Below are 25,046 nucleotides of genomic sequence, written 5' to 3'. Positions count from 1 at the left end.
GCTCCCCGTGTGTTACCATAACTCTTAGCAGATAGCATCATCGTAGCCTTCTGAATAATAATGTTTACATCCCTATCTCCCTTTCACATTAACTGTGAGCTGCCCAATTCATCCTCACATCCTTAGTATATAAGCCAATGAGTGAATAGTTGTTTACAGTGCTTTGGGAAAATGTAACCGAAAAAGAAAGAGAAAATAAAAAGAAGTGAGAAAGAAAAACAAAGAAAATATAGAGAAATTCAAGTGGAGAGGAAAGGAAAGACACAGAATGAAGGTAAAGGAAAAGAGAGAAAAGAAAAGAAAGAGGTAGGCAAATGTGAAAGAAATAAAGATACAAAGAAAATGGAGAAAAGAAGGCAAAGGAACAAAAAGAGACAAGGGAGAAGAACGGAGAAGGGATATAAAGAGGAAGGAGAGAGAAATAAAAGGAAGAAAATAAAAGAGAGGTGAGATATGGGAAGAAGGAATTGGGACAAATAAGAAATGAAAGAGAAAAGAAATGAAAAGAAGTGAAGGACAAAATAAAAAAGAAGGAAAAACAAAAGACAACATGGGAGACAAATGAGTACAGAAAAAGAAATAGAGGAGAGAAGAAGGTTTTAAAAGGAAAAGAAAAATAAAAAGGAAAAAAAGATGGATAAAAGAAAGGGAAAACAAAAGAAGAGAGTAAAAAGGAATAGGGAAAAAAGAGGGTGGTAAAGCAGAGAAAAAATGAATAAGGAAGGAGTTCCAGGGTTTGGAGATATAGCTCAGTGGCAGAGCCCTTGCTTGGCAAGTGAGCAGGCCCTGGTTCAATCCTCAGCACTGTGAAAGAAAGAAGAAAGTAAGCAATAGAGCTCCAGTAGCAAAAGAGAGAAAAAGAAACTCTAATGAGGGTCCTGTGCAGTAATAAATAGTCTCTTTCTGCTGAGAAATCTAATAAGAATTTAGTGGAAAATAATATATTACAAGCTTTGACCTTTTTATCTGCCACTTTCCCTGACTATTAAAGCTCTAGTTATCAGTATAGGAAGAGCTGAGGTATTGTATGCAGGGTGATATTTTTAAAAAACAATATGTCATTTTTATTAAAGGTAGTATAATCTTATTAAATTTAAGCAAAAAATATGATTAAAAATTACCAACAAACCCACATAACTCAAACTCTTAATATTTTGCTGAATTTTTAAAGACATTTATTTTTCTAGTTTTTTAAACATATTCATTAGCATTCAACCCATAGCAGGATGAATCTCCAAAGTGACTATTTTTTTTAGGCTGGGTCTCACTATTTTGCACAGGCTGGTTTAGAACTCCTAGGTTCAAGCCATCCTCTGACCTCAGCCTTCCCAGTAGTGGTGACTACAAGCACGCACCACCACATCTGGTCACAGTGATGTTTTTAAATCACCTCGGCACATATATACATTTGCTGTTGCCTATTACTACCTGTCTCTCCAAAATCCCAATGTCAGATTCTGGTCCTGGCTCATCCATTAAACTGGATTCTTTTGCCCTGTTTTTGGAGAACTAGTCACTATGGTCTCTATCTTAATCACAGAGCAAGTTCCCATGAGATGAATGGAGAGTTCTGATGCAAGAAATCATCTAGGAGTAAGAATCAACAAGATTTGAAAGAAGAGGAGTGAGAGGAGAAGCAGGAAAAAAATATAGCCAACATTTCTTATCTAAGCAAGTAATTTTCCCCCTCCAGGTCTCTGTCCTTTGCACCTATTAGTAAAATAAATGAATTAAGATGATCTAGAAGATACTCTACTAGTTCCAATATTCTATGACCTGGAATCTCTGTGAAAAAAAAAAGGAAACTGTTTTAAAGGTCTGAAAATATAAAGAAAGGTATAAAAGGGTTTGTGCTTTTGCTAATAACAAAATCCAGGGATCTTAACCAAAAGTAACATTTCAAGCCTTTACTCTTGTAAACTCATCTTCTTCCTTTCCCTCTAGACTATCCACTATAATGGGGTTTGTTGTTGTTTACGTTTAACTGAGAAGGAATCTTGCTATGTTGCACAGGTTGGCCCCAAATTTGAGGTTTCAAGTGATTCTCCCACATCAGCCTCCAAGTAGCTGTAGCTATAGGTACTCTGCCACCTTCTTTGGGCTACAGCAGGGCACCAAAATAATTTCATTCATTTAAAGTAAGAGTGAGCCCTGAGAAAGCATGTAAACCTGACTAGGGAGCTTGACTGATTTTGCAGGAAGGCAATTAAATCTGGGATTTGGCTTTCTTATTCAAAAGCTCTCCACTCGTACCTCACTAAAATCATGTGTTCCTCTTGTTCCCTTCTGCTCCATTAATGCTATTTCTAATTTTCTAACAACTCTCCCTAACTAAGAAAATATCCCAGTAGATGAGAACCAATGAGGACTCAAGAAAAAGCTTCATGTTTTTGTCAAACTCAGAGCCAGACTGTAATTATTAAATTGTTGAAGGGAATTATTTTCTTTAAGAATTGTTATTCCAAACATGAATAGAATTCATATGACTAAAATAAGTTCAGCTGGAACTGCGTAGAACTGACAGCTTTTTCTTGCAAACACTATCGCCACCTACTGGTTGTAAAAAGAATACACCCTAGGGACTGAGAAAATACTGCGGCATTATGAAATGCCAGAAATAAATGGAAGCTGGTGGAACATTCTAGTCACATTTCTTCATTAAAGAAGAAATGGATAAAAGGAGGAAAGGATAGATAAAGGGAGTGTGGGAAGGAATTAAGAAAAAATAAGTAAGAAAGGAATCTAAGAGTCTCTGTGTTCTGATTTCTGAGCTGAAACTGTTTACAACACACACACATCTCTCATCTCTCTCTCTCTCTCTCTCTCTCTCTCTCTCTCTCTCTCTCTCTCATCTCTCTCTCTCCCTTCTCTCTCTCTCTCTCTCATCTCTCTCTCTCTCCTCTCATCCATCCATCTCTCTCTCTCTCTCTCTCTCTCTCTCTCTCTCTCTCTCTCTCTCTCTCTCTCTCTTTCACATACACACCAGAAATAGAAAAATTTGCAGAAATCCTCACAGAATATCGAAAGGGATAAAAGCACTTACAGGTATATGTCATTGGCCTTTCTCCCACTGCAAGGACTTTATCTGCAAAATTTCTATGTGGTTACTTCACCTTCTTCCATGTAAGAAACTGCCCTGAAGCTGGGCAGAACCCTCACTTCTCTCCCACTATTCCAGGAAAGACCTTCCTCAACCTTCTCACTGTATTCTGCTTGCAGCTGAGAAGAGAAGCCAAATAACTAAAACACGGAGGACCCACTGAAGAAGAAAAAGAGAAAAGTATTCTGAAAATACTACCTTCAATATGCTACTTCTTTTTTCATCAAAAACCATCCCACCTTGCATCCCCAGGTAGGTCCTCAACTTAATAAAGCCTATAAGCCTAGGGCCACCTCTTAAGGTACTTACCAGGATTATCAGGCTGCATGATGGCCATAACAAAAGAGTGAGGAAATAGCATGGCTGCACCTTTCCTCATGCCCTGAAGCTGCACGGTGTTGCCCTGGAACATGACCCCATGCACATCAGTCTCTGTGCCCAGGCCAAGCAGGTGCCAGGCCACTGTGTCACCCTTGCACATGTCCAGCCTGGGCAGGTTAGAGAACAGAAACCCATTAATGGCTGGAAAACAAAAACACAAGACAAGATGGGGAGATGAGATCAGACTAGTTGAACACTGGCCAGAAGTATGATATCAGTTCTGTACTATGGTTTCCTACAGCTTGAAACTTTCAGATCATCCTCAATTTGTCTTCTTCTCTAAACCAGTTTAGTTCTACTCATAAATATCTGTCATTGGGATGGGAGCTCAGTTGGACTTTTTGGCCTCACCTCCCAACTCTCCTCCTTCACCACCACACACTGGCAACACTGAGCTACTCTGAACAACAACTACACACACATACACATATATACCCTAACCTCTCTTACTCCCACTCTCTGGAACCCTCCTCTTTTGATTTTTGTGGCACTATGCTTTCTGGTTCTCTGACACCTCTCTGTTTCTTCTCCATCTTCTTCTGATTCTCCATTCCTCCAAAGTGTTTATGTCCCCAAGGTTCCATCTGCAGCTCCAAATGTCCTCTTCTCTGTATCTTCACTGCTATTGCCAAAGTTCTGGCTATTATCCTCTCTGACCCAAACTCTTGTGAGAGCCTCCTCCTACACCTTTACCTGAGTTCTGTCCTCCTACCCTCTCACACACACATACCATTGTCTTGTGAGCTCTGTTAGTCTCTACATCCCCAAGACATTAGATATAGTAGGTGCTTAGAAAACAATGGTTGACTTTTCACAAACTGTAACCTCTGCCTGGAACAGACTGCACCTTCCAGTGTTGTTCTATGGCAATCTACTACTCATCTACCATAGTCTACCTCAAATATCATCTCCTCTGTGAAGAAGAGTTTGTTCTCCCTCCCCCTAATTTCCATAAAATTTAACATAAAATTTGCATAATACCAATTACTACAGAGTCCAATGATTTACTTGAAAATCTATCTCCTGTACTAGATTGACCTAGCACATTTTCTGAATCTATATAACTGCATAAGCATCTGGCATGTTGTTTATACCAATTAGGTGCTCAGGAAATTCAAACTGGAATGCACTTGGCTTATAAAATTGACTTGCTTTTGCCAGATGATGGAAATAACCGGAAATGGGAACCAAGAGACAGAGCCAAAAGATAATACAATCATGCTCATTCTCTTCCCACCATGTACACTCTCCCCACCCCCAAGACACACACAAAGTACAGTAAGACCTGCTTAAAGCTGACCCCTTTTCTATATCACCACCTCCACTGGAATCAGCCTTAATGAGTCATCTTATTTGATAATCCCCTGGGATGCTGATGGGAACATTGCTAACCCCCTGATTCCTTGCCTGTAATGTTCTGATTGCAAACCTATTCAGTCTTCAAGACCCAGCTCAAGTGCTCCCTTCTTCCAGGAATCCTTTAACTTGATTGTTCCTCATTAATGTTCTCCTCCTCTGAACTTAAAAGCTGTTCTACACAATTTAGCCACTTAATTATAGTCTGTCTTGGATTGTTCTATAATTGTTTCATGGGTGTTATTATTCTCATCTCATTACAAATTGCTGGGAGCTCCGTGGAAAATGGTACCATGTTTTCCCATTCATCCCCTCACCAGCCCACCCAGCCACACACCCTTTCATTTGGTAGTTCACTAATTTCAGTTAACATTTGCTATGTGTTAGATAACATAGAGTATGCAGAGATAAGCAACATACAATACTCACCTTTAAAGACTATACTCTAGCAGAAGTCAAAGTCATGTAACAAATAACTATAATAATGAGAAGTGTGTGGAACTTTATATTAAAATTATCTAATCAAAATACAATACTAGTTCAGAAGAGGGTGTCATCACTTCACTTGAGTGCTAAAAAGCAGTTACATGAGCTGGATGTAATACCATAGGCCTGTAATCCCAACAACTCGGGGGGTTGAGGCAAAAGGGTCAAAAGTTCAAAGTCAGCCTTATCAACTTAATGAAACCCTCAGCAACTTAGAGAGATTCTTTCTGAAAATAAAAATTAAAAGGGCTGGGGGTGTAGCTCATTGTTAAAGTGTCCCTGGGTACAATGTCCAGAATTGCAGGTCCCTCCCCAGCACCCCCCCAAAAAAGTGGTTACGTGGAAGACATATTTTTTTAGCACAAAAAGAATGGCTTCAAAGAATGGACAAAATTTCTATAGGCTGCAGGCAAATATGTGAGGAATGAAAAAAAAATTTTTAAATGCAGAGCACAGCATTGCAAAGGCATGAAATCGGCAAGATATAAAGGATGCTTAAGGGATGAAAAACACCCAGCTGGGCTGGAGCATGGGAAATGGGAGCAAGGGTATGAGAGAAAAGGGAGAGGGATAAGACGGGAAAGGGAACTGGGGAATAACTCTGTGGTAGAGCATTTCTCTAACACACAAAGCCCTGAGTTTGAGCCCAAGCATCACAAAAAGGTAAAAATAAAAACAAGCCAGGCATGGTGGTGCATGCCTGTAATCCCAGCAATGCAGGAGGCTGAGTCAGGAGAACTGCAAGTTCAAAGCCAGTCTCAGCAACTTAGTGAGGCCCTGTCTCAAAATTTTAAAAAAAGGGGGGGATTGAGGATATGGCTCCATGGTAAAATGTCTCTGATTCTATCCCCAGTACCAAAGACTTAAAAAAAAATCAAAAGAAAATCAAAACTGTAAGGGTATCATGCCAGCATATAGTTCACATTCTCTAGAATATTCCTTATACATAATCCTCACCTCACCTGACTTTAAATATCCCCATACTGTGTAACACAGGGCACAGTAAAAGAAGGCACTAAGAATAAGATCTCCTATTGTAGACTGAATCCCTCAATACAACTTGTGTCTTTGATGGATCTAACCAATGGAGTGAGTATTTGGGGAACTGGTCTGATTCGATTTTACTTGGGACTTCTCAGCTGTAGCCTAAGTCAAAAGTACTCCCCATACCATGCATCCGATTGGAGTCCTGGAAGCCGACATCTTCTGAGAGCAGTCGAGTATCCAACATAGCAGCTGCTTGATTGGTTTCATTGTACCAGCTCTTGTTCTCATCCAACACAGTGAAGAGAAGAAAGAATTCTTTATCCACCCCTTTCTGCAGGCCCAGTGGAAGAAGGCAGAGGGAAGAATAGAAATGGTGTCAGCAGGTATGTACTTTGCAGCTGGAGATCCAAGAATCCCTCATTTTTCCCATTTCCTTTTCCAGATGAGTCAAGCCCACAACTCCTGCCCAGAGCTGCAATTATTGCTAGGCAGTTATTCCTCAGGTTAACTTCAAATTGTAGATGGGAGAATAAGGTCAGAATAAAAAGCCTTGAGGGGAGAAATGCATGAAAGGAGCTGGGAAGAGGCATAGGGAGCAGCATTACAGAGTGTGATAGCCAAGAACCTGGAGACACCTGGGGAGAGAAATGACAGATAGTAGCTAGGAGAGCAAGCGAAGGCTCTGGAGGGAAATTTGAAAATAAAAGTAGTAATAATAATTGTTATAGTTCACATTTGCTAAGTGTTTACTATGTGCCAGACACTATGCTAAGGACTTTATATGGATTATTTGCATTAATCCTTACAGAATCTTGAGATTCCTCCACTGTTAAGCCTATGTTTTTGGAGAACAGGAAAGTGAATCAGAGAGGTTAAGTAATTTGTCTAAGGTTGCATAGCTAGAAATGGTGGGCTAGATACCAAAGAAGACTATCAAATACTACAGCACATTTAGGGGTTAGGGACAAATTTTAGGGGCCATTGAAGTGAGAAAGGGATAGGGAAAGGGACAGGGTGGAGGAGAAAGGATAGGGAAAGAAGAGATGAGGGGAAGAGGACAGAATAAAGAGAGGGAGCAAGAGGTGAAGAGGGAGGAGGAGCAGAAAAAAGGAAGTGATGATGAGAGGATATGAAATAGGAAAAAACAGGTTAAGGAAGATGTATGTTTGTAATTTAAAAAATAACATACAAAGATAGCATGAAGTCTCCAATTATTAATTTCTGATGCAACAGCTTGGTAATTTTTTTTCTATTCCATTACCTCTAAAACCTACTTTCATGTAGGACTCCTATTAACAATTCAGCTTCATCCTCCTCCCACCAGGCTTCCCAGCCAGACATCTCTGGCAATACCTGCTTGCCATCTGCACCCAAGGCACCAGCCTTGCACACCAGCAGGGGGCCCACCAGGCCAGAGTTTGTATCTCTTATGGGATCTGCGGCAGAAAAGTACATCCAGGTGAGACAGGCAGGATCCTGAGCAGTGGGACCAGCATGAGGAGGCACTGTCCAGCGGTATATTACTTTCTCAAAAGGTTTAGCCACCAAGCCAGGATGAGATGAGCCTGCAGGGAAATTGTGAACTCATTAATCACATTGATTAGTGTGAGGATCATCAGTTCCAAACAGAGGGATAAAGATCATAAACAAAGGCATTTTGGAGCATAAGCAGCAATAGCAGCAAAATAGTATATTGTAAAAGAGACTTTAAGACTTCTTTGAATACCCCATACTTGAAAATATACATTTATCTACTCTTATATTCCTACTTCTGCTTCAAACTCTCCAGTTATAGGAGACTCACTACCTATCATCATAGCTCATTTCATCTTTAAACAACTCTAATTGTTGAGTATCTTTTTCCTTTCAATATGCAGGTATGCATGTGTGGGCATGTATAAGTTTTTATATATATATATGTATGTATGTATGTATGTATGTATATGTATATATACAAAAAACACTAAGGCTATAATTCCTTCAGTGAACACAGGACATGATCAAGCAACACACAGATTTTTTTTTTCTTTAGTGGTGCTAGAGACTAAGCCCAGGGCCACCCACATGCTAAGCATAGTTCTACCATAGACCTATACCCTCCGGTTGAAATTTAAAAAAAAAAAAAAAAATCAAATTTAATCAAAGAATCAATCACCACAGGTGGAACATGCCTTTAATCCCAGCAGCTCAGGAGGATGAGGCAGAAAGATTGCAAGTTCAAAGCCAGCCTCAGGAATTTACTGAGATGCCCATCTCAAAACAAAACAAAACAAAATTAAAAAGGCTAGTGATGTGGCTCAGTGGTAAAGTGCCTCTGGATTCAATCCCTGGCACCAAAATAAATAAAAGAAGTACAAATGAAAAGTACCTAGATAACTTTTTTGCTTGTCAGATTAGTAAATATTTTATAAATTATAATCAATGTTGGCACCTATCTTTCTCACCCACCTATAAAATGGATAAGTGTAAATTCAGGGCTGGGGTTATGGCTCAGTGGTAGAGCACTTGCCTGGCATATGTGAGGCACTGGGTTCAATTCTCAGCACCACATATAAATAAAATGAAAGGCACATTGACAACTAAAAAAGAAAATCTTTTTAAGGTGTAAATGCAAATAACCCTTTTGGAAAATATGCTAACAAAATGCATCAAGAGCCTTAAATGCCAGGTATGGTAGTACATACCAGTAATCCCAGCAATTTTGGAGGCTGAAGCAGGAGGATCACAAATTCCAAACAAGTCTGGACAATTAAGCAAGACCCTTTCTCAAAATAAAAAATAAAAAGGGCTGGGGATATAGCTGAGTGGTACACCACCCCCAGGTTCAATCCCCAGTATTGAGGGAAAGAGAGAGATAGAGATAGAGATAGAGATAGAGATAGAGATAGAGATAGAGATAGAGATAGAGAGAGAGAGAGAGAGAGAGAGAGAGAGAGAGAGAGAGAGAGAAAAGAAAGAGCCTTAAAAAGTTTCATGCTCAGAAATAAATAAGATATGTATAAGGGCTGGGGATGTGGCTCAGTGGTTAAGCGCCCCTGGGTTCAATCCATAGTAGTAATTTAAAAAAGAACAAGAGATATGTATTAAATACTGACAAGAATGTCAACATAATCAAAAAATGTAAATCAAAAAATCAAAACAATAGTGATTTCAATTTAGCAAGACCCTGAACAACATAGTGAGTGAGATCCTGTCTCAAAATTAAAAAAAAAAATAAAAATAAAACCTGGGGATGTAGCTCAGGGGTAAAGTACCACTGGGTTTAATCTGCCTGCCAAAAAATGATTTTGTTGAATTATCTGCCTACAATGCTCTCATTTTGCCAAAGATTACAGGTGCATGCCTGTAAACCTAGTGACTTAGGAGACTGAGAAAAGATTATAAGTTCCAGTCCAACCTCAGCAACTTAGCAAGAAGCTCAGTAAATTAGACCCTGTCTCAAAAAATAAAAAGAGCTGTGGATGTAGCTCAGTTGTAAAGCACCCCTGGGCTCAATCCCCCCAAAACAAACAAACAACAACAAAAACTGCCCCAATGTTAATAAGGTTATAAAGAATGGGTCCCTCTCAAGTACTGTTGATGGAACTCCAAATTGTTGAGACTACAAATCTCTTCAGAGAGCAATTTGGATATAGGTGTAAAATTTTAATATGCATCCTCTAATTCATCAAGTCTAAATCTTAGAAATATATTTGGGCCAGGCATGGAGCTGAATGTCTTAGTATCAGTTTCTCAGGAGGCTGAAACTAGAGGATCTCTTGAGGTCCCAAGCTGGAAAAAAGGCTAGGGAACAGAGTGAGACCCCATGCTAAAAATAATATATATATATATATTATATATATATATATATATATATATACATACACACACACATATGCTGAAAAATAATCATAAAAGTGGGCATAAAAGCATATACAACAATATTTGTAGTATAGCTTATAACAAAGGAGTATAATTTGGTATATTTTCAACTTTTCATATTCATCCATTGTTCCTCATTCTTTAAATTTTCTAAGCTTTGGACACTTTAAAGAATGGTACAATGGGGCTGGGGTTGTGGCTCAGCAGTAGAGCACTCGCCTAGCATGTGAGAGTCCCTGGGTTCGATCCTCAGCACCACATAAAAATAAATAAACAAAATAAAGGTATTGTGTCCAACTACAACTAAAAATATATATATAAAGAATGGTACAATGATCAGCTTACCACCTAAATTCTATTATTAATGTTTTGCCATCCTAATTTATCTATGTACAAAAATCCACACACAAACATGGTTTTTGTTTGTTTGCTTTTGTTGAGTTTTTTGTTTTGTTTTGTTTTGTTTTGTTTTGTTGTTATTGTTGTTTTTGGATACAGGGATTGAACCCAAAGGGCACTTAACCAAAGAGCCACATCCCCAGCCTTTTTAATTTTTATTTTGAGATATGGTTTCACTCAGTTTCTTAGAGCCTTGCTAATTTGCTGAGACTGGCCTCAAACTTGTGATCCTCCTGCCTCAGCTTCCCAAACTGCTGGAATTACAGGCATGTGCCACTGTGCCCAGCTTGTTGCATCATTTTGAAGCAAATGCAAATGTCACAACATTTTACTCTCAAAGCAAGTATCTCCTATGTTCCTATAATATCTTAACCAAACCTACGAAAATTTCCTAATAATATCTAATATCTAGTCTATATAAAAATGTTTCAATTATCACCAAAATGTCTCTTAAATCTATTTTTATAACCAGGACCAAGCAAGGTTTGTAGGTCACATTTGGTTGTCATATACCTAATTGTGGCCCCACTCAGTATTTCCTTCTTTAAGATTAGAAAATTTGCCTTGCAGGATGTTCTTTTATTTTAGACTTGTCTGAAAATTTGCCCTTTATGCTTTCAGTGTCTCTTTTTGCATTTTGGGTTAGAATCAGCAATGTGCTAATATTCTCAGAGAAAAAAAAAGAAATTAACCCAGACATTGTGACATATACTTATAATACCAATGACTCAGGAGACTGAGGAAGGAGAAGGTCAAGTTTAAGGCCAGCCTTAGCAACATGTCAGAACCCTGTCTTGAAATTTGAAAAAGGGGTTAGGGGTATATCTAAGTTGTAGAGAGCCTTTGGTTTTAATCCCTGGTATCAAATAAAATATACAAATAGAGGCTGTGGCTCAGCAGTGGAGTACTCGTCTCGCATGTGTGAGGCCCTGGGTTCAATCCTCAGCACCACAAAAGTAAAATAAAACGGTATTGTGTCCACCTACAACTAAAAAAATATTTTTTAAAAAAATCTATTGCAAAAAAGAAAAATGAAAACAAAATAAAACCAAAAAAAATAGTTACCCAATAATTCCACTTCTAGGATTCTTTCCTAAGAATCTAAAATATTAGATTCTCAGAAATCTAAGCTAGGGTGTATATATTCACACAGTGTAATCTGACTCACAATGTTCAAAAGTACAAAAAAACCTGTATGTGGAAACAATGGAAGATTAGTTAAATAAATTATAACATATCTATGTGATAAAGTATTATATACTCATTAAAATGTTTATAACAAAATAATGGCATGGGAAAAGAGACATTGATTCGCTCTCTACAACCACCAGCTACCACCAGCCAGCCCACATTTATTGAAAACCTTTCTAGCTCACCATCATTATACACAGTGCCTTCATATTTTTTCTCATAAAAGACCCCATGGGGCTGCATGCTGAATGGCTGGGAGGCACGGTTGTAGAAGACCACCTGAATGATGTCACCCACCTCAGCCCGGATCACTGGCCCTGGAAAATAGGAAGGGAAGACAATGAGAAAGAAGACAAAGATGAAGGAGAGAAACTGAAAGAGATTAAGGAAAAGAAAAGGTAAGTGAAAGCAGAAAAAACTCTAGTCTTAACAGGAAAGAATAAGAATAATCCATTCCAAGTATACTGCAATTTACAATTATAAAAAGCACTGTAAAATCCACTATCTCATTTTTATCCTCAAATATCATTCTAAGGCATACAGGGCAGAGGTTATTATCTCCATTTTACGGATGAGGAAACTTCAGCTCAGAGAGGTGGAACTGACCTACACAAATTCAAATGGCACGTTAGTTGCAGAGCCAAGATCTAATACCAGGTCTTTCTCCCAATCACTGTCAGATCCAAACCTGTTTCCCCTAATTTTATTATCCGAGTGGGTTATCTCAGTCTTAAACCAATTCTGAGTTAAGATAATTAGTATATTCTGTATCCAGGTCCTGGACTAGCTAGTCTAGTCACAGCTTCTGAACTTTTCTATGCTTCACTACTCACCCCACCTCTAACATATTTGGGTCACTTTTAAAGCCAACGAAAAGTACCAAGAAGTCATGTAAGCATTTATGCTGGCTCTAACCCAAGGTCAGAGTCTCTGGCTTGGTTTTCTACTCAATTTCCATACCTGAAGCTCTACCTCTGCTCAAAAACTGGGGACCTATCCTGAGCCCAAGTCAAGACAACACCTTCATACTCTACTTACTTCTCTTCCTTAGAGTGAATTTCTCTTCCTTATATTATTCTATCTTTCCGGTATATGGACTATTATCCACCCTAAGGATCTAGAATCAACTTGACACATGCTTGTCTCCAGAGTATGGCTCATTACAGTACTTTCATTTCCAAAGCTTTGTCCCATCTGACCTATTCTATTTCCTGGTTCCACCAAGTGACTAAACCACATATAACCTTGCTATAAACTCTTTCAATACTATGCTATCAACCTTCTGAATATTTTCTTCAAGGTCAGACTCTAAGCTTATTTCTGCAACCTTCACCACAGCAAGCACATCTGTTGGTCCTGGTTGGTCCAAGATTGCCAAATATCTGAACAAGCTTACTGTCTTATACCTTTCAGGAATGACCCTAGAGAAGCAATTCTAAAAGTATGGTCTGTACAAAAGTGGTACTAGAATATATTACCAAGAAACGATCAGTAGTAAAGTAAGTATGAAAAATTCTACATACTCTGTCTATCTTGGAGATTCATGATGAACAAAAATAAATTCAAGGCTCTTGGAAATCCTACAGCAAAGATCACTATTTGACTATGCTTAACCTAGTGTTTTTCAAACAAACTCAGATCCATAATCCTTTTTCACCACTCTCAGGTTCTAGTTCCCATATCCTTCTTACTTCTCTGGCCTAGGCAATAAATTTTATTAATTAAAATCTTGCTCACAAAAATAAATAAAACATTGCTCACCAAGGATTCCAAGATGCTTATCTTCTTCCAGTTGCAACTTCTCTTGGAATGTCTCATCTTGGAAGGCTTCATATCGAACTTTCCAGTAAGTACCTCCAATTCGAGTGGAGTTCTTCTGGAAGAACTTATCTGAACCACTGGCATATAAGGAGGTAAATGTCTCACAACTTCACTGACCATCAAATACATCCCACCTCACCCTTAATCTTATCAAGTTATGGACCTTTATGATTAGAAGGACCTCAGAGATCTTCCAGATTAATTCCCACCATTGAAGGTTTCTCCACCAATAAGTGATATATGGCTTCTGTTTTAACCTTTCCAAAGACAAAGAATTCATTTTCAGAAAATATAATACCCTTTACTATTAGATAATTTAAATTATGGAAGTTATTCTTTATCAGGAGCTGGGAAATTATTCCTTGTAAGCACTGGAATCAGTTCTGCCCTCCCAAATTACATAGCCTATATCAGTGTCCTTAATTATCCTCAGGTACTCTGAATACTTTCTCTCCTTAATCAAGAATAGCACTTTTGGGCTGGGGATGTGGCTCAAGCGGTAGCGCGCTCGCCTTGCATGCGTGCGGCCCAGGTTCAATCCTCAGCACCACATGCAGGCGGGGATGTTGTGTCTGCCGAGAACTAGAAAATAAATATTAAAAATTCTCTCTCTCTCTCTCTCTCTCTCTCTCTCTCTCTCTCTCTCTCTCTCTCTCTCTCCTCTCTCACTCTCTCTTTAAAAAAAAAAAAAGAATAGCACTGTCCAGGGTCTGGGGATGTGATTCAGTGGTAAAAGGGCTTACTTAGCATGCATGAGGTCCTGGGTTCAATTCCCTAGCACCACAAAAATTAGGCAGGAATGGTAGCATGTGACTATCATACCAGCACCTAAGAAGATGTGAGGCAGGATCAATTCTACCCATGAGCTCAAGATGAGCCTGCACAATATAGTGAGATCCCATCTCAAAATTTTTAATAGGCTTTCACACCAAAATGAAAGCCCACTAAGTGGGCAAGCCCAGGTGGAGACTAGATAACATTCTGAAACTCAAGTGCCAACTTGCCTTACTTTTCTTCAGACTCACTTCATTATTTCCTCCTGAAAGAATAAACAATAGGGCTGGGGTTGTGGCTCAGTGGTGGAGTACTTGCCTAGCATATGTGAGGCACTGAGTTCGATTCTCAGCACCACATACTATAAATAAAATAAATGTCCACTGACAACTAAAAAAATATTTAAAATAAAAAAAGAATAAACACAATGGATGCCTGAGGAGTTTCCCCTATGTCCTCTCCTAGTAATCTACTATGTGCCTGTTCTGTGAAAGAACTGGTGTCACCAAATGTGTTGGCATACACTTATAATCCCAGATACTCATGTTACTGAGGTAAGAGGATCACAAGTTCAAAGCCAGCTTCAGTAACTTAGCAAGACATCAAGCAAATTAGTCTTGGCTCAAAATAAAATATAAAAAGGGCTGGGGATGTAGTTACTGATAATGTGCTTGTCTAGCATGAGTGAGGCCCTGGGCTCAATCCCCAGTACCACAAAAGAAAAAAAAAAAAAACCTGGCATCGCCAATTACCTAGTAAATTGGTATAACTGACATCCTGGCTACAAAATAGGACACTAACTTCCTGCTCTATTTGTCCACATCTGTGTCATGGATGAGGCAAGAAAACCTGGAGAAATCCCCCCAAAAGGATGGTATGGAATAGCTATACCCAAAATCATAGAGTGATTTTTATAACCCTCCTCAAATGCTTCCTTTGGATTATGCAAAAAAAAAGAAAGAAAAAAAAAGGAAGGAACAAGGAAGTAAGTAATGGATAAAGTAAAGAAGAGCTAGAGAAAAGTCATTTCAACTCATGCAGGAACTGGTCCCACCTGGGCTTTCCTTTCTGAACATTTCCAGGGATTACAGCAGGAATGGTCTCAAAATATGTTTGGATCCTTTGCTGCAGATATGACATAACCTTACCAAAAGCTTTGCTACCTATAGCTTCCCCAAAAGCAAGCTCTCCCAGGGACCAAAAAGAAATTGGTTAACAGTAACCCTAGCCAGACAATCACTGTGATCCCCAAGTGAAGTGAGATATTTCTGGTAGGGAGATAATAGATGTTCAGGCAGGAACAGGAAGAGAAAGCCCTCTGCCTCTTACCTTCCTGGCTCTCTCAAACTTTTCCCAGTACTGCCATCACGCCCCATTGGGCCATAGTCCCATCGAATCTCATGGGCCTCAATGAAGTACCGCCGGACTTTGCCTGTAAGATGGTCCACAGGAGGAGCCGTGGAGCAAGAGTTGACCTTGTAGAGTGCCTGCATGCCATCTGGAGGAAGAACATCATGGCTGATCCCATTCTACCAGGATTTCTACCCAGAGCACTCAGCTTGCTCCTCTAATTGTTTTTTCCTCCCACCCTGCACTAATCTTTTTACCCAACATCAAAATGGGCCACTTTATCTCCTGAGCACATCAAATTTAAAAGAGAGGTAAGCTGAGCATGGTGGTTGATGCCTGTAATCCCAGCTCTCTGGAGGCCAAGCCACAAGGATCACAAGTCCAAGGAGAGCCTCCACAACTTAGTGAGACCCTGCCTCAAAATAAAAAATTTTTAAAAGTCTGGAGAATATGTAAACTCAATTTTATAATTCAAAAAAATTAAAAACATACAAGTATGATATGAATAAAGTGAAAGAAGAAAAACAGAAGCATTTTTTAACTACATTGAAACAAATCTGGTATAAAATTCAATGAGTGGATAAATAAAAAAGGGGGACTGGGAACCAGGTGTGCGTGCTCATGCATGTACTCCCAGGGACTGAGGAGGCTGAGGCAGGAGGATTATAAATTCAAGGCCAGCCTCAGCAACTCAGTGAAGCCCTAAGAAACTTAGTAAGACCCTGTCTCAAAATTAAAAATAAATAAATAAATAAAAAGGGCTTGGATGTGGTTCAGTGGTTAAGTGCCCTTGGGTTTAATTCCTGGTACCAAAAAAAAAAAAATATGGGGACTGGGGTTGTAGTTCAGGGGTACAGTGCTTGCCTAGAATGTGTGAGGCACTGGGTTTGATCCTCAGAGCCACATGAAAATAAATCAATAAAATAAAGGTATTGTGTCCATTCTCAAGTAAAAATATTTTTAAAATGTACATTAGAATTCTGAGATGTAGCCAGGTACAATGGAACACACTCTAGTCCCAGCTACTAGGAAGGCTGAAGCAACAGGGTCATAAGTTCATGGCTAGCCTAGGCAACTTAATTAGGCCCTATCTCAAAGTAAAAAATAAAATAGAATGGGGATATAGCTCAATGGTAGAATTCCCACTAGGTTCAAACCCACATACTACCAAAAAGAAAGCAAAGAAAAAAAAAAGAAATATAACACATGGCTCCGCTCAGTGGCTGCTCCAGAGGCTGAGTCCAAAGGATCACAAGTTCAAGGCCAAGCAAGACCCTGTCTTAAATTAAAAAAAAAAAAAATAGGGGGCTGGAGTTGTAGCTCAATGGTAGAGCACTTGCCTAGCATGTGAGAGGCACTGGGTTTGAACCTCAGCATCACATTAAAAAAGAAAGAAATAAAATAAAGGTATTGTGTCCATGAATGACTAAAAATATTTTTTTAAATAAAAATAAAATAATTAAAAAGGGCTTGGAATGTAGCCCAGTGGTAGTGTATCCTTGGGTTCAATCCATAGTACCAGGAAGTAAGAAAGCAAGGAAAGAAAGAAATCTGAGATATGAAGAAAGAGAAGGAAAGGATATTCGTTTTTGTTGACTACATATATCAGGTCCTCTGTCAAGTGCTTTACATGTTATTGCTATTAATCTTCTTAACCACTTTTTGTATACTTTCAACAGTCTCCTTTTACACATGAATAAAGCTAAGCATTCATTAGAGAGGCTAATTAACTTTCCCAAACTGTATAGCTAGTCAGTAGAAGTGTTTAGACTTAAGCTCCCATCTTTTAAGTACAGATCCTGGATTCTCCTTTTCTTCTCTTATATCCACTATCTTCATCACATAATTTCCCTAGTCTGTCAGATTTAAAATCATATTAATATCTGTAACCTAATTACAGCTCTATGAGGAAGGAATGAATCATTATTACCATCTTCCAAACTTATCAAGGTGGGTAAGCAAGTGGTGTCACTAGGATTTGAATCCAGATCTCTCATTCCTAAGTCCATGCTGTTCCACTATTATGCTGCATCTCTAACCCAAATCCATATTTGCCCTCTTACCCAGGTACGTTTTGGACCAAGGACAGATCCTAGATATATGGAGCACATGTAACTGCCCTCTATTTTCTCAAAGCTACACCCAGGATTTCATTATCCTACCACTCTGTAACTCCTCACCTTCTAAAATATTTCACATATTCACATAGAACTTTCCCAGTAACCTCCTAATTCATCATACATCAAATAATTCTAGAGAGTAATAGCTAAATATTTTAGAGGCTAGTTAAACCAACTCCCCCATTTTACAAAGGAGTGAATGAGTACTAGAAATGGGAAGGAACTTGACCAAAATCATTAGAGTAAATTTTTCATAAGAATAAGTTTACAGGGCTGGGGATGTGGGTCAAGCAGTAGCGCGCTTGCCTGGCATGCATGCAGCCTGGGTTCGTACTCAGCACCACATACAAACAAAGATGTTGTGTCCGCCAAAAACTAAAAAATAAATATTAAAATTCTCTCTCTCTTAAAAAAAAAAAGAATGAGTTTACAACTCAAAATTTCTAATCACTTATCTAGTGCTCTTTACATTGCCTCATGTGTTTTTTCTCCCCTCTGATGATCCTTGATGCACAATAACATTACTTTAACTATTTTCCTCTGACACAAAACCTTATAGCCCTCTTGCTGTTAGGTCCAAACTAGAGTGCCATTCATTACTTTCTCTCTGAAACTTCATTTCAATACTCCATGATGACCTGCAGAAACCTTACTCTCCTTTAATCTGCCATTCTGAGCACATTTAATCAACTGAAAAAAATTCCAGACCTTAGTTCCTTTACAATGCTTAGCAAAAAAGAAAAGCAGCTTGAAAGCCTATCTATCCAACCATGGGCCATCTTCTGTTCAAGAAGGGGAAGCTTAAACCCAAAGAGATATATGTCCAGGTTACTTGGTAAGCTAATGGCAGAGCCAAGAAAGAACCAAGGGACCCTGACTTCTAGTTTAATGTTTCACCATTTATAACAAAATGCCTCTCCTGGAAGACCTATCTCATGGCCCCAACCCAGAAGCCCAACCTTCTATCAACAAGTATTGACTCCTCATTCCTGTATGTCAAGAATCGGAAATGGTGGATCTCACTTTGCAAGTGACTGTTCACTTGACAGCTAATTAACCAAGTGCCAAGCTTCTGAGGAACCATCTCAGCAGTCACAAAAGTAGCTGGAAAGATGTGAGCCACATCAGTGCGGTGTCCACGGGTGGTCAGCATCTGTCCATGGAAGAAAGCTGTGTGGACATCCACTTCATTGCCCATGCCAAATAAATGCCAGGCCACATGCTTCTGTGCACACATGCTCAGCTCTGGTAAGTTCCCAAAGACAAAGCCATTGATTGCTGCAAAAGAAAACCCAAAGGAAATACCAGTATTACAAAAGGACAAACCAATGGGAGAAGCTTTTCCATCTGACAACAACAATTGATAACATTTAAATGAGGTTTTGAAGAACACACTGTACTGACCATACATGCATTATATCGTTTAAATATTACAAAGAGCTCTGGGAAGTACACAAATATCATTAGTGTCACTCAAAATAGTGAGAAAACCAAAACTCAAAAAGGTTGAAGTTACTTTTCTCTGAAGACCACAGAGCTATTAAGTGGGAAAGCCAATATTCCAAACCAGCAATCTGAGGAAGCTCTCTGGGGAATGGGGTCATTTTCCTGGCTGTTCCTTCCTTTCAGGTTTTCCTTTCAACCCTTTTGAAATTTCTACAGGACAAGTGTCACATTAGCTGACTAATTATCATGGCTATTATAATCAATTTTTATAAAGCCCAAGAGAAATCTGAACTGCCTAAGCCATCCTTTACATCTTTCCTCTGAGCTTTCAGCTCCTCTTGAGGCTGTCTGGCTTTGAGCCTACCCCTGTCACCAAAGGTAAAACACACACACACACACACACACACACACACACTTCTTTAATTAACAAAAGCAAAGTCAACTTGTTTCTATTCTTAAAATCGGTTCTCTTCTCATGCCTCTGGGCTTTCGTGTCCTTAGTTTGTTTTTAATTTAATTAATAGAGCCACTTCCCTTATAAACATAAGCCCAGAATAGGATGGGGAATATAAGCAAGTATCTTGAAAGCAATCATTTTTCTCAAGTGGAAAATTCTTCCAGCTTATATTTTCTAAAAAAAATAGAGTGATATTAATTAATTGTATTAGTGAGCAACACTCACTAAAGTAAATAAGGGCACAGAATATGACTTTGGAATCAATAGCTTTGGCTATTCCACATTATGAGGCAGGGTAGCCTAATAGCAGGAACATAGTCCACACAGAGATCAGGGATGGAATTTTAGCTGTGCCCTTGATCTGATTCATAATGCTGGAAACCTCACTGTCTTCCAGGCAAAACAGAGAAGCCATCTACTCCTGGTCCTTGTGAGCATTAAGAAGAACCAAGTATGTGTAACCCCCAATGGAGACTCTCCATCAGTGTCTACTGTCACAAGGTAGCCACTTCACTGGAGCTCACCATGCATCCTGTTGCTGTCTTGAAAGGCCTCATCTTCTTTGTCCACTGAGGCAGGGTCTGAGCAGTAAGTGGCAATGTTCTCATCAAGGTGCCAGCTAAGGTTCTCATCCACCACACTGAAGAGCAGGAAGAAACTATGGTCCACATCCTGCCGCCGAGGAGGGGCATTCCCAACCAAGGTTCCTAGGGCAAGTATGAAAGGTGCTCTTAAAAACCTCCTTAGGCTGCGTTATATAGCACAGTTGGTAGAGTACTTGCCTTGCATGCACAAGGCCCCCTGGGTTCAATTCCCAGCACACACACAAAAAGAAAAAAGAACTTCCTTTCCTTAGCAAAAGTAAGCTCCAAAAAGTATTCAGAAGAAAAGAATAAGAAGAAATGGGGCTTTCAAATTCTGTTAGCAACAGAAAAGCAAAAATAAAGCCTTCCGATGCTAATTTCCATTTCCAAACTCCCTCCCACCATCCTTGCCTATGTTTTCAACCCAAGGCTTAAACCTGACCACACCCTGCCATACCCTAATCTCCAGGCCTGATTCTTCCTTGAGCATATCCTATGCCCAATCAAGTTTTTAATCCTTTTGCAGACCCTGATGGGCATATTTTCAATCCTGTCCTCACCTATACTCTTACCATATTTCTTACTTCAAAGTGACTAGACTCCCATCATCACTAATTTGAGTTTTAAAAGTGAAATAAGAGGGGCTGGGATTGTGGCTCAGTGGTAGAGTGCTTGCCTAGCATGTGTGAGGCACTGGGTTGGATCCTCAGCACCACATATAAATAAAGAAAGAAAATTAAGGTATTATGTCCAACTACTTCTAAAAAATAAATATTAAAAAAATAAAATAAGAAACAAATTTGTGTTCTTGTTTTTGTTTGGGGGGGTTTGGTTTTAGTTTTGGTTTTATTTTAGAGAGGGAAGAAGGGAGTTCATGAGGGAGTAATGGAGAACCAAATATTCCAAATTACACTATGTTCATGTACGAATACGCCACAATGACTTCCACTTATGTACATAATTATAATTCATTAATTAAAAATAATAGGCGTATAGAGATTGATCAAGGGAGGGAGGCAGGAAGGGAAAAGTAAGGTAATGTGGAACAAAATTGATCAAATTATATTACATACAAATATGGCATAATGAATCTCGGTATTGTGCATAATTATAATTCACCAATTTAAAAAATCAATTTAAATACAGTTGTAGTGGTGCACACCTATAATCCCAGCAACTAGAAGGCTGAGGCAGGAGGATTACAAGTTCAAAGTCAGCCTCAGAAACTCAGCAAGGCCCTAAGAAACTTAGTGAGACCCTGTTTCAAATTAAAACATATAAAGGCCTGAGGATGTTGCTCAGAGTTTAAGACCCCCTGGGTTCAATTGCTGGTACAAAAATAAGTCAATTTAAAAACATAATGGATAGAAAAAAATAATGGAAAATGAGTTTGGCAGGGTTGTTTCTACAAATAAACAAGGGTGATGATATAATACTCCTCAAGCCACTGCCCAACATGAAGGTAGTTCAACCGCATCATTGCTTCTCTCAGATGTTGCAAACTGTATCTCATAGTTTATCCTAGGGGCCTGTACCTTTTTTACAGGTGACAAGGGGTCCAATGAGGCCAGTGGCAATGTCTCGTGGAGCATCTACATGAGAATGGTAGATCCAAGTGAGGCATGCTGGGTCAGCACTGGTGGGTGCATGACCTTCTGGAATGGTCCAGTTGTAGGTATGGCTGCCTCCCGGGGGAACAGAGTCATCAGCTTTCAGCAGCCCAGAAGAACCATCTGGATACAAGGAACCTAAAGAATGAAAGTGTACATGCCTAGTATCAAGGTGAGTGAGAGGGAGCATGGCAAATACAGAAACCAAGAGAAGGCAGACATATAGGGCATATAGGTCCAGTCTTGAGGAACATTAGATTCTAAGGTCCAGTACAGCAGTCTTCATATCCTGGATGCGTGATGAGATAGCCATTGGGGAAAAAGCTGTGGCAGGACAAAGTGTTACGTGGCCTACTCTAGTAGTACTCTAGTACAAAGCAGAGGCCAGCATAGAAGCAAGAGAGAAATCAGAATCCTCTCCCTTCAAGCACTCACTTTGGAAAACAAAACGCAGATAAACAGAATTTCAGTCTAAAGATTTAATGGCCAAATTAGGATCTTCTGTCTTTGTTCCATATCAATTACTTTAAATTCTTATCATTTCTTTATAGAGAGTACAGTCAAAATTCTCCTTTGCAACTCTTGAAATATACAATTCATTATTGTTAGCATAGTCACTCTGCTGTACCATAGAAAACCAGAACTTTTTTCTCCTAACTGTAACATTGTATCCATTTAGCAACCTCTCCTGAACTCCACTAGCTGGCTGCTCTTTCTATTCTATGGTGACTAATAGTCTACTCTCAACTTCTATGACATCAACTGTTTTAGATTCCAAATGAGTGAAATCATGAGGTACTTGTCTTTCTGTGCCTGGTCTAATTCTGTGCATGACTTGTTCCATTCATGTTGTTACAAAAGACATGATATCCTTTTTAGGGGCAAATAGTATTCCATTGTATATGCATACTACAATTTGTGTGTGTGTGTGTGTGTGTGTGTGTGTGTGTGTGTGTGTGTGTGTGTTGCTGACAATGAAACTTATGGCCTTACATCTGCTGGGTAACCATTCTATCACTTAGACACATCCACAGCCCTATACCACATTTTCTTTAAAAATTCATCTGTTGATAGCCATTTACGATGATTTCATACTCTGGCTATTGTGACAAGTACTGCTATAAAAATAGAAATGCAGGTGTCTCTACATCCTGCTGATTTAATTTCCTTTAAGCACATACCCAGTAATGGGATTGCTAGATAGTAAGATAGTTCTATTTTTAGGGTTTATTTTTTTGTGTGTGGGTTTTTTTTTTTGGTTGGTCACACAATATATGAAAACAGAACTGATGCCAGTTTCCAGCAATGTTTACTATGAGCAAAGTCTTTGCCACTTCAGATAAATAAATAAGAAAAGTTCATTCTTGTTCCTAGCTCTTCCTTATCACATGGCAATAAAGGAAAAATATTTGTTGCTAGTGAGAGAAACAAAGGATGAACTGGTTTACCTTCTGAATCTTTCTCATAGAAAACACCATGGGGATGGATAGTATAAGGACGAGCTGCAAAATTCTTCAGGTGGATAAGGATGACATCCCCCACCTCACCATGTAACACTGGCCCCAAGAAGCCCAACCAGTCAGGCTGGGCTACTTCTTCCATGTATGAGTCATCCTTGTATTCTCTATAGATGGTCTTCTTGTAAGTGCTCCCAATCCGGTTCTTATCTGACTTGAGAAAACTTGAAGCCACTCTGGGAAAGAAGAAAAGAGAGTTACAATATTTTTCACTATCTTCAAACTGCTGGAGGTTTCATTTCCAGAGAAGGCTGACAAAAATGTTTCCAACATTGTTTAGGACAAGCAAGAGGAAACCTTTAGGTTTAACTGTGAGAAAAAATGCGAAGTTATAAGTTGAAGCATATGAAATTAATGATATTTGACTATTTTCTAACCACCTCAAATGGCAATTTCATATGGTACAACCTGATATATAGTCATGGAGACTATTGCACTGACTCTTTTTGAGTGATCAATTTCCCATTGATGTGGTTTTAGCATCATCTTGCTATATTTGGAGAGCCTTAGAGCATAGTGGTTATGACCACAAATTCTAGAGCCAGGCCACTTGGATTAAATCCCAGTTCTACCACTTCCAAATTTGTGGGATGTGGAACAAGTTATTTGTCTGTGTTCAATTTCCCTATCTGTAAAATGAAGAATATCACTGTATCTAAGTCAGACAATTGTTATTGGTGACAAAAGGATTAAAATATAGGGCCAAGGGTGTAGCTCAGTGGCTAAATCATGCTTTGCACTCTGTATTTGATTCCTAGCCCAACAAGAAAAAAGAATTAAAATACATAAAGAATTTATGGAGCAGGGCATGATGACGCACTTGTAATCCTAGTGACTCCTGAGGCTGAGGCAGGAGGATTACAAGTTCAAGGCCAGCCTCAGCAATTTAGTGAGACTCTGTCTCAAAATTTTTTTAAAAATCTAAAAGGGCTGGAGATGTGACTGAATGATTACATTCCCTTGGATTCAATCCCTGGTATTAAAAATATATTTTAAAAACTAAGAATTTAGGAGCAGGACATGGTGGCAAATCTGTAATCTCAGCCACTCAGGAGCCTGAGGCAGGAGGATCACAAATTTAAGGCCATCTTTGGTAAATTTAGACAGACCCTTCACAAAATAAAGGGCTGGGATGTAGCTCAGTGATTGATAGAGTATTTGCCTGGCATTGGCAAGGCTTTGGGTCCAATTCCCAGTATCACAAAATAATAATAATAATAATAATAATAATAATAATAACAACAAATACTAAAGAGTCAGACAGTCCTTGGAAAACTGCAATAGCTCAATAAATTCTATTGCCTCAGGGATGAGGACAGCAAAGTTATTCCCTCAAGGAAAATTTTAATACAATGACTGTGACTCCAAAATTAAATGGGTGGATTGTGTCAAAAAAGACAATGCTTGGGTCAGATGTTATCACAGAGTGCTTGCCTAGCATGCATGAGATCCTGGGTTCAGTCACCAGCATCATAAAAAGAAGTAAAGTAAGAAAAGAAAAAAATGCAGAGCTGCTATTCCCGCTATAATTCTTCAAGAGAGCTCAGAAAAGTTATAGTGAAGTTTAAAAAACTCTGAGGCTTTGGAGAAATAAAGTGAGTCATGA

The 25,046-nt window shown here is 39.0% G+C and overlaps 1 protein-coding gene across 7 annotated transcripts in view; it reads right to left on the bottom strand.

Moving 5' to 3' along the window:
• The window catches only part of Heph (hephaestin), a 79,752-nt gene that overhangs the window by 41,235 nt on the left and 13,471 nt on the right, over positions 1–25,046 (bottom strand). For all 7 annotated transcript variants that reach the window (XM_078034644.1, XM_040282187.2, XM_078034645.1 and 4 more), the window contains 10 exons: positions 23,372–23,616; positions 21,849–22,061; positions 20,254–20,436; positions 18,850–19,104; positions 15,686–15,854; positions 13,523–13,659; positions 11,947–12,078; positions 7,664–7,875; positions 6,494–6,641; positions 3,410–3,622 (listed from right to left, as the gene is read on the bottom strand). In XM_078034644.1, the coding sequence (XP_077890770.1) occupies positions 3,410–3,622; positions 6,494–6,641; positions 7,664–7,875; positions 11,947–12,078; positions 13,523–13,659; positions 15,686–15,854; positions 18,850–19,104; positions 20,254–20,436; positions 21,849–22,061; positions 23,372–23,616 (1,907 nt within the window). The remainder of the gene's footprint in view (positions 1–3,409; positions 3,623–6,493; positions 6,642–7,663; positions 7,876–11,946; positions 12,079–13,522; positions 13,660–15,685; positions 15,855–18,849; positions 19,105–20,253; positions 20,437–21,848; positions 22,062–23,371; positions 23,617–25,046) is intronic.

The sequence above is a fragment of the Ictidomys tridecemlineatus genome, chromosome X (genome assembly GCF_052094955.1).
Source record: "Ictidomys tridecemlineatus isolate mIctTri1 chromosome X, mIctTri1.hap1, whole genome shotgun sequence".
NCBI lineage: Eukaryota > Metazoa > Chordata > Mammalia > Rodentia > Sciuridae > Ictidomys > Ictidomys tridecemlineatus.
The sequence above is the reverse complement of the archived record's forward strand: the minus strand, read 5'-3'. Positions and strand labels throughout refer to the sequence as shown.